The sequence below is a fragment of the Leguminivora glycinivorella genome, chromosome 15, assembly GCF_023078275.1.
Source record: "Leguminivora glycinivorella isolate SPB_JAAS2020 chromosome 15, LegGlyc_1.1, whole genome shotgun sequence".
In the NCBI taxonomy this organism is placed as follows: domain Eukaryota; kingdom Metazoa; phylum Arthropoda; class Insecta; order Lepidoptera; family Tortricidae; genus Leguminivora; species Leguminivora glycinivorella.
The window spans coordinates 22266482-22277294 of record NC_062985.1 but is presented as its reverse complement, the minus strand read 5'-3'; the positions used below and the strand labels follow the sequence as shown (position 1 = coordinate 22277294).

Here is a 10813-nt window from a genome sequence, read left to right as displayed (position 1 = left end):
TGATAATTATCATAGTTAGCTAAACCTGCGAGTGTCACCACGGTTTCAGGCAAATTGTTGATGTACAAACCTTTAACTGTAGCTGACTCTCAGAAAATTGATGACGTGCTGTTAGGTCATTAATTTTAAAAGAAGCTATCTGAAGGGATGCAATAGTAATTATAGTTTCGCCATGTCTGTCTGTCTGTCCGTCTGTCTGTCTGTCCGTCCGTCCGTCCGTCCGTCCGTCCGTCCGTCCGTCCGTCCGTCCGTCCGTCCGTCCGTCCGTCCGTCCGTCCGTCCGTCCGTCCGCGGATAATCTCAGTAACCGTTAGCACTAGAAAGCTGAAATTTGGTACTAATATGTATATCAATCATGCCAACAAAGTACAAAAATAAAAAATGGAAAAAAATGTTTTATTAGGGTACTCCCCCTACATGTAAAGTGGGGGCTGATATTTTTTTTTATTCCAACCCCAATGTGTGATATATTGTTTGATAGGTATTTAAAAATGAATAAGGGTTTCCTAAGATCGTTTTTTGATAATATTAATATTTTCGGGAATAATCGCTCCTAAAGGAAAAAAAAGTGCGTCCCCCCCCCCTCTAATTTTTGAACCATAAGTTTAAAAAATATGAAAAAATCACAAAAGTAGAACATTATAAAGACTTTCTAGGAAAATTGTTTTGAACTTGATAGGTTCAGTAGTTTTTGGGAAAAATACGGAAAACTTCGGAACCCTACACTGAGCGTGGCCCGACACGCTCTTGGCCGGTTTTTTTGTTATGGAAAGATGCGGGAGTGCACGCCGCCAACTACCTCGAGCACCGCCCGCCGGCCGCCCCGCCTCCGCTTGTGGCGCATCTTCCCGCTGGACGCGTCGCTCGTGCGCGTGCTCCTTCGGCGGGTTGTGCACGTCTTACTTCATCCTCGTTATTCAGACGTTTGGCATCATTTAGGACGTACTCGCCGCGTTTGAGGGAAACTGGTTTAACATGCCAGAAACGTAATTAATACCTAATTACTTGTGCTTTTTTATTTATTTATTTTATTGTAAGTGTATGAACCTATTACATTTAAGCTATTGTTGGATTGTTTTAGTGTCAAACATGTCGTGTATATAATATTGTCTGTAAGTGTGTGTGTTCAATGTGTTTATATTTTACGTACAATGTTGTTTTAACAAGTGTATGAACCTATTACATTTAAGCTATTGTTGGATTGTTTTAGTGTCAAACATGTCGTGTATATAATATTGTCTGTAAGTGTGTGTGTTCAATGTGTTTATATTTTACGTACAATGTTGTTTTAACATGGCAGTAGGTACTCTTAGTTTTTAATATATGTAATTTTTCTCTTGTAGTGTATTTTCAGCACAAAATAAAATAAATGATTCTGTTTTTGGCTTCTACTAATATACCTTCCAGCATCCATAGCCCCGTAGTTTATTGGTGTCCGGCTAATATGAGACAACGTGTAGTCTCTTGAAGTCGCGCTAGTCGACTGTACTAAATCTGCACACTAGCTGTTAGTGCGTTTTCGCATTATCCGATCCGATATCGAATGTCGGACCGATACAGGCGCCATCTTGGATTTTTTCTATTGAAATCCTTCCGACATCCGATATCGCATCGGATAATGTGAAAACGCACTTAGCAAGCCAGCTTAGCCTAATGTCAATCGTTCACGCCCCGAGGCGATAAACGCAACTGGCTCTGTGGCGCCAATACGGAAGAACGACGGCGAGAGATAACTAGGAAGGCTATAAGCACCCTCGATGCAGGGTTTGAGGTCTGTTCCGCCCGCGCTTCCTCTTGTCAGCAGAGTGGTGGGCGCAGGCGCATGGCCGCTCGGCAGTCGACAGCCGGCCGCGGCAGTGCGTGATGTCTCGCGCGTGGACAGTGTGCGCGTGCTGCGCGCTGGTGGTGGCGCTCGCCGCGCCCGCGCCGCCCGCCCCTGCGCCCGCGCCGCTACACACGCATGTTAAAGGTAAACTGGGATATTTTTGCTTCTTTTTGTAATTAGTAGATCCAGGAGTTGGTGGATATCAAGCGTTTTCTGTTATCGAAGTAGGCTATTGGCAACTTTTTGGCTAAAACATTTAATTTTAGCACCATACTGATCACTTACCATCAGGCAACCTGTCTGCTCGTTTGATTTTTCTATGCAAATATTATCAATTGATGTTAAAGTTAAACAGGTAGATACGACTGACTACGTTTTAATTTTAAAAGCTATTAGTTTCCTAGTCATTTTCTTGCTATAACCACGTTACGATTGTATTCGAGTATAAATAGCTACCTACAGTTACTAAAAATAAACGAATGAGTAAAGTTACTTCAATATTTGTCTCGAAAAACACTAATATGATGTCATTTCAATTTTAAATTAAAAGTACTATCTTGTCTTCGGTTACCGCGATAGTTAACTCATAAAATAAAATAATCCGTTTCAGTAGTTTTAGTACCACATAGGTCCCAATAATTGCTATTTATGTGATAAGTACCTACTCGTAATATACCTATGTTTTTTTGGTCAATTTATTTATTTATTTACATTTACTACCGACGGTCATGTAGCAACATTGTAGTTGTATAGTCTTCTTGATCAGGTAGGTCAAGTCCACAGAAAGTGAATGTATCTAACAATAATCTGGTTCTCTTATTTATCGCCGAAAATTGTATGACCGAATATCACTTCCCAACTATTTCGCCGAATTACATTCCGATGTTCATTTCCCAAATTATCATGACTGTTGTTGTTTTTTTTTTATTTGGCAACCTCACAATTGCCAACTTAACGTTTGACCTTTTATTTTTAAAAACCAAACTTTCATGTTGTCGAAAGTTTTGCTTGGCGTAATAATAGTAATATACAACTAGTTGTATAATTGTATATTGTATAGGTACCAAATGTTTAATTGAACACAAACAATATGTAGGTATGGCGTATTTAAAAAATATGCAATACTGAGGTTAAATTCCTGTAAAATTGCGTCTTTGTGAATGAACCGATGATTCGAATTGCAATCTCATTCTGTCACTTGACACACGTAAAATCAAAGTAGAATCAACGCTAGAGATGGGACACGTTAGGAAATTGGATACCAAAAGTATGTAGAAAAGTATTACCAGTGTTACAAGTTTGACCCAAAAAAGGGAATTTATTCTTTTGCCGTGCTTAGGATTTCTACAAATAGGTGTTATTTGTGAATATTTAATCTTTTTGTTAGAAAGGCTCGGATGTGTCGCGAAGTTTTGAGTCAAAGCGATTAATCAACTAACATATTTTTTATGCAACATATTTTTTTAATATTTTTGCTGTAGCTGGCACGACGACGACCGTCTATAGCAAAAAATATTTTACTTCAAGTAACAGTGAAAATTGAGAAACGTGGTGATAAAAATGTCATATGTTATTTCTTTCAAAGATAGAAGTCCGTTCTTTTAAAATACTCAAATGTTAAAAATACTCCATCAATAATACCTGTTCCAAAATCGAATCCTGTACATTGCCTCAGCCCTAGTAGGTACCAATCCAGATGACAGTTGTACGTATTCGGGAACCCGTGATCTAATCCACTATCAACGCAGAGTCAACGTGAAACGTCAAATTGGCCGTGTCGCCCGCGTCTAATTGAGCCACTGAGTCTTCTATGAAGTTCTTAATTTATTGACAGGGATTCAATTTTTACTTACGTACATACATACATACATACATACATACAATCACGCCTATATCCCATGAAGGGGTAGGCAGAGCACATGAAACTACTCAGGTTTCAGTGCCACTCTTGGCAAATAAGGGGTTGAAAGAAAACGAAACTGTGACATTGCAGTAACAGGTTGCCAGCCTCTCGCCTACGCCACAATTTAACCCATATCCCACAGTCGCCTTCTACTAACGTATAAATACTTCTACTTACGTATAAATATTTTTTTAATACAGTTGCTCAAAAAGTGCCCGTTTTTTGGCTGTTTAGCGTGCGAGTTGTATTTTACGAACTAGTGCGTAAAAAGTATACGTTCCATTTTACGACTACTTACCGAGCTGTTTTCATATTAGTCTAGTTTACTAAGACATAATAAAACTATAAACATACTATTAAGTGATTAATATTTAAAACGTTAATATTTAATACGTAATTGTTTACTTTTAGTCATACTAAACATAATTTATAAAATGGTTTATACTTTGAAAAATCGGTCATAATGAGTCGTGTAAACAGAACATGATTGGAACGAAACGCGCCTTCTACTGTCAAAGTAGAGGCGTCTACCATGTTTTAACTTAATGCACGTTCAAAATCCTCAATATGTTACACGATTTGTCATAATTATTTTACGTTATTTGCAATACGTCGGGGCATAAATGGATCGATTAAATTAAAATGTAGTTGTACATTAAACAATCGTCCCAAATCGTAAATGTTTATGTTTTTATGGCACCCAATGAAATAAATGGCATATAATTAACCGGGCAACTAAAATATTAAACGGGAAGTTAAGTCGGGCATACAATAATATAATTTGGCTGTGTTTTAATATTGTGGCGACAAAAAAAAATATATGAGCCTCAAATATTAAGCATCATTATTATTAAAAAAACGGCAGCAAATTTCAAGCGACAAAAATATTTCCGAGGAACATTAAACAATACTTTGGCGACTAAAATAATAATTGGCACCTAGTATTGCAGAGCGTAAGGTTTTTAATATTTGTATTCATATAGATGTTAGCACCTAAATAATTATACTTAGCTCATCGTTTAAAGTAGTATTTAAATTGCGGAGGCAACTAAAAAAATTAATTGGGAAGTAGGTTTTTTAAAACACATATAAAATCGTTTCTTTATGAAAAGAGGTGAGGCCATTTCGTGGCACTTCATTCCTTTCTGTCTTGTTGTTATTATGTGTATTTTGTCTTGCCTGTGTTTATTCGTGAAAAATGTTTATTCTATTCTATTCAAACATCGTATTTGCGACCCGTAAACCACGAGTAGTATTTAAATATCTCTATAAGGGAACGCGTACCAAATCATTTTATAATAAGTACACAGCAAAAAGGAGTGTATAAGCTTCTAATGGGTCGGTAACCCGCATATGATACCCCTTGAATTACAGGCGTCCATAGATTACGGTGACCACTTTCCATCAGGCCGATCGTATGCTTGTTTGCCAGTTTGGTATTTAAAAACATTACCATGATAATCGTATAGTATAATATTACAAGAACAGAATTATTTACTGCTAGCAGAAAAGTGGGTTAGGGTTAGGTTATTTTTTTAGTAGAATATAAGTCCTACCAAATTTTGCTATGGCATGATTCTTAGATAATTTGTATAAACAAAACAACGATAGCAAAAAGGAAATGAAATACAGTCCCAGAGGCACCGTTAGGTACGACGACGAGCGAAGCGAGGAGGAGTGTTAGGTATCTTGCATCCCCAACACACATGACTCGCTAATATCAAAACAGAAATAGGAAAAAGATGGACAACTTTTTACCGCCTAAATATTATGCAAACAAAAATCTACGGAAGTACTCTTAATTTAGAAGATTATTTTGCTCATGAACATCATGCCAGCATAAGATTCGATATTTTAAAATCTGCGGAACGATTTATGCCAAAGCATATTCTGAGTAAGGTTTTCCTGCCAAAAAATGAATCTTTCAGAGTGATGTTAAGACTGCGTAAGGCCGGCCTTAGATTCGATAGAGTAAACGTAATGAAAAGTTAAATTCATTGTATAGAGACGAAGTTGCCAGCACTCCCAAACACCTAATTTCTTACCCATAAGTAATAATATTTTGTCGACCATTATATTTTATAAGAATCCTTTTTTTTATTAAAATGAAAGCTCAGGTGAAGAGTGCCGATGTATAAATTTTAAATGTACTTTTTATGTTAATTTGCTATATAAATATTTTAAAAGAACTGTATATTTTATATTAATAGAGAGCCGTTTTCCTATTAAACTGTATCTCTTAAATTGTTTCCAATATAATAATTCAGTTGCCAAATAAATAGTTGGTACTCGCGTCTGAATAAACCGTAGCCGTAATGACATTAAAATGATACCTCATATTTAAATAATTTGAGGCCACATTTTAGTCGCCAAACTATTATTTTTGATACCCATTTCTATGGTTATTTAGTCGCCCGGTTAAATACGTGCCGAAATAAATTATGTTAGATGAAAAGAAAACTCGAAAAATTAAATATGCACGCAAGTTTAAAAGCTTCAAAAATACGCCTTTGAATTGTCAAATAATCCGTCAATGTCCATGGGAAAATTGTTAGTTCGGATTGTTTTATTTCGTTGTAGTAGTGTTTTTTCGCAACTGTATTAAAAAACGTCGTTCGTCACACGTGCGAGAATGTCATTATTTCACGAGTCCCGAGACATTTTGCCACGAGCGGCACTTCTCGCACTTATAACGAAATGTACTATTTTAAATAGTTACCTAAGTACTTAGTTTTTTTTACATGAATATTGTTTAATTTGGTTTTTATTATATTAAAAAGTTTTTTTCCATTATAATAATCTGCTTTTCAATAATTCTGCTAAATGAAAAGTTGCCATACAAAAAGTTGCTAAACGTTGGTTTTCAAAATGAAACTTCGGCCAAACGTTGGTTGGCAAATGAAATTCGGCCAAAAATATTTCTGCGAAAAGGCAGAACACCGAATAATGCACACCAACTACTGTCAAATATTACTTTTCAAACGGACATATCCGATATATATATCAAAAACTAATAGATGATTAATTACATTTGATATCGCAATGTCACACCGTGCACCGGGTCGTGAGTTTGCACTATCTAGTAAAAGAGCACAAATACAATAATTATATTTAGACTTACCAATACCAAACCACTCAGTGAAAGAGAAGACCCATAGCGCTACCAGTAAAGCAATGCACACAGCAACGCACAAACTTATTATTTTATTGTCGGCACACAAATTAATTAGGCAATCAACTATTATTATTATTACATAGTTGATTGCCTGACAGGGGATGATGAGACAGTCATCTACCACAACTGTAGAGGCCTGTTTACAGCATTTCGTTCACAGAATTATGACACTTATTTCGATTTTCATGACCATTTTGTACTTAGTTCCCTATTGTAGGTAGTCTACATAGTGTGTAAGAATCCCATCCCACAGCATGCAGTCCAACGTGACCGTGGTCACATTGGCGGAAGGACGCTAAATGATGAACGGCCAGCGTGGTCGGGTTGTGTAACAGTGGCTTAAGTGCGCTTCCCGTTTACTAGACGCATACTATTACTGGCAAATCGTTTGTGTTCCAAATATACTGTTGCATACCGCGGCCGCGGATTTGAAGAATTGTAGAGGGTTTTTAAAGTAGTAGTAGTAGTAGTAGTAGTAATACACTTTATTGTACAAATATAAGAACACACACAGTAAAGAAAAAAAAAAAAAAAACCTCATTTGTAAAGTATTGTAGTATTGAAGCAGTGCTATTTGAATTTCTCGAGGGTTTCTTGATTCGTTGTATTCCTGTTTCTTCGAACTCTTGATTCGCCGAATTTTCAATATAAAATGAAACGATGCAATTAATGTGACTCCTATTTTGCAGGAATACGACGAACAGCAGGAATAACTCCATATTACCTTTATTCTTAGTCTCAAAACCGCGCCAGTGGAGGACGCCATACAACCAAAGTGCAAAGTTTCCAGCTACGCTACATCACGCCCACGTTGGCGTCGTGCCGCTATCTATAACGTGGTTTGTTTGTGGCTTCGGTTTTATGTGGCTACTATGAGTCCCTGATAATGTTACTCGATATCAAGAACTTGGCGGATATACATAACATGTAATTATTTGGTTGGTACCTAAGTAACCGTTTCAGAATGTTTATTTCTGCCAATCTATAGTATATTGTCGGATAACAATCATTTTTGGTGACTAAATAGACCAATGCTAGAGCAATACATATACGTAAATAAGACTCCTTAGTCTTCTGACTGAGAGACCATGATGCTGGTCTTTAAGGCTCCATACACATTCTCGATATCGAATTACGCATTAGATAATCGTGGTAGCTATGGTTTTGTACCGTCGAGTGCGTCACAAGGAAGCAAACGTTTACCAATTGGGATAGGCACGCGAGCGTCACTAGGTAAGGCGGCAACACGTGGTGTCACAATTGATAGTTTTAGCAAAAATAAATCAGCAACCTTGAAAAGCCTTGAAAACAAATTAATGTTCATTGTTTATCTTTATAATTCTTACGACAGAACTAACCTATGATGCCCTAACAGGGTGTCATATAACGTGTACCTACCCATTATTGTATACTTATGTGAAAGCATGAATAAATGAATATGAATATGTAATAACCTGTATGTAATCGTGCTGTGGTGTGACACAACTTCGAATGAGTCCATACGCGAGGTAGGCCATTGGCGCACGCACGGTTGACCGCTATCCCGCGACTATTGAGATCATTGCCACGAGTCTCCAAGCGACCTGCTCGACTACTCACGACATTCACCCATCTCCTTATCTAACCATCCTTCGCACACACCCAAGAAACGACAAAGACAAAAGTAATCTAAACACTTGCTCAGCCGCATCTCAATAAGTAGTGCCCGCGCTGCGTAAATCTTCTCGCCTATTCAAGACTCTTGACATCTTTCGACGAATCCCATCCTTTGCTAACAGCAGCTGTGTGATAGAGAGAGAGACAGTCATCTTCAATCGCTGTGTTAACTGTGTAGGTGAGAGTCAACGGTCGGCGGCGTCTTTGGTCTCGAGTGACCCAAATATTGCACTTGGCAGGATGTTGTCAACTGATTTACCCTATTTTTGGAGCGGTGCGGTGCTCTGATTCGTCAGCGAAGGGCTGGTGCAAGAGAATATTCATTACACTCATTACTGATGAGGGTTTTCTACAAAAGTAGTAACAATGGAATCTATGCCAACTTTTCCCGTTTCGGATTTCAATAGCAATATGCTTCCCTGACAATAAACAACTACATAATCCCTCGATTATGAGATTTACAAGACCAAACAACACTTTTGAAAATGGTACCTTCAAAATCAATGTTCAATTGAGAATATTCTACCCGTATACTTTGTTAAACAAAGTTGGTAAATAGAATGAATCATAATGAAACGTGGAGTCAATTCGTATCCAGGGTTGTTTACTCAATTATGGTGGCTGGAATTTTCCCCGGTACGTGAATATTGCTCGCGCAAAACAGCCGGTTGACATTGGTCGTTCTTCCTGATTCTCGTAGAAACAGGACACTGGTGGCTTCCTAGTTGTATTCTAGAATGTTGGAGACTGGATCATTATTTCATTAGGACGGTTATGGATTCTTCTGGTCTCATGGTTCATCTTAGCTATATGTTGCATATCCTAGCCGCATGTACCTAATATCAAAGACGTAGGTATCATACTTGTGAATTCATATAGACAGATAAAGTCTAAGAAAAAAAATACCTCGGAACCATCAAGAGAAATGTAAGGTCGCCTAGATGGCGTTACACTTTTGGTTGATTCTCGGCTAAGAATATGGGCCAAATTGTCAAAACTAAAGTTCAACAGATTTGACTCGATCTTCTGTGCTAATATTTTTGTACAAACAGGCATGTTGACTGATACTCGTACGTATACTGCCTGAGTTATTAGGTACTTACTTGGTTGACCATATGACTCTAAATTAGTCTACCTCGAATTATTTACGGTGTGATTTACTTAGGTCATACAGAGTAACTTTTACTACGGGACCAATCTCGAATCGTAAAAATAATAGACGGTGCTGTTTCGTACAGTTTGAATGTCTGACCTTTTTATTCTATTGGAGAGTTTTTTTTTTGCGATTTCGGGATTCGGCCCACAGTAAAATTTGCTCAATATGACCTTTATATTTACCCCGTATGTACCTACCTCATTAAATAAACATCTTTTGTACCTGTTACATAATTTCCAGTATGGTGACGGGTTAAGGATTTCACCACCCTTCGAAGTCGACATATATATGGGTTCCATTGTGGTATGGGTGATGGGCTAATAGCAACCTGTCACAGCAGCAATATAAATATTAATTTCGTTTTCTTTCAACCTTTTAATTGTCAAGAATGGCACTGACACTTGATGTGTTCGAGACTGTACTCGTGTGTGAGCTTATGTATTATGTACGTATATTATTTTTTGTGAGAAAAATGAGATTGAGAGTGTGATGAATAAGGTGGTAATAATATAGTTGTTTCAGAGACAAAGGTCCAGGAGAAGAGCATCGTGGTGCGGCGCATGCCCAACGCGTACTTCTACCCGTACAGCCTGTGGCCGCTGCCCAAGTTCCCGAACAGAGGTGCCGGCAGTTTACTATTTATTTACTCATTCTATAAACTAAGGTTAGGCGAGAAATTGCAAGTCATGCGGATGTGGCCGTGTAAAGCTATCGGTATATACCGGGTGTCCCTAAAACCAACGCCAAAATGAAAAGGGGTGATAGAATGCCTCATTGACTATCTCTTTAAGTGGTTTTGACTTTAATGAAAATGTCATGGTTTTTGAGATATTGGCCATTTAATAAAACTTGCAGAAGTGCCAATTTTGCACAATTTAGACAAGTTTTTTATGGCTTTTTAGACTTGAAATGATCAGGAATGCGCTGTTAAATTATTTGGTTCCCTCATGTTGCTCCGTGTATAATTGTAGGTACTTTGTCACCACCTTATCTAAGAGATATGCCCGGCTGTTGACATAATGCCTAGGGTTTGGGAAAGAATAAAGAAACACCAGTATTTTATACAAAATTCTTTATTATGTAGACCCTAAATAAAAT

At 37.6% G+C, this 10813-nt stretch overlaps 1 protein-coding gene across 1 annotated transcript in view; it reads left to right on the top strand.

The window, feature by feature from the left end:
• The first annotated feature begins 1820 nt into the window (after positions 1-1820).
• Positions 1821-10813, top strand: part of LOC125233798 (acetylcholine receptor subunit beta-like 2) — a 57425-nt gene continuing 48432 nt past the window's right edge. Inside the window, exons 1-2 of the mRNA XM_048139908.1 lie at positions 1821-1969; positions 10229-10336. Of these exons, the coding sequence (XP_047995865.1) occupies positions 1864-1969; positions 10229-10336 (214 nt within the window). The 5' untranslated portion in view covers positions 1821-1863. The remainder of the gene's footprint in view (positions 1970-10228; positions 10337-10813) is intronic.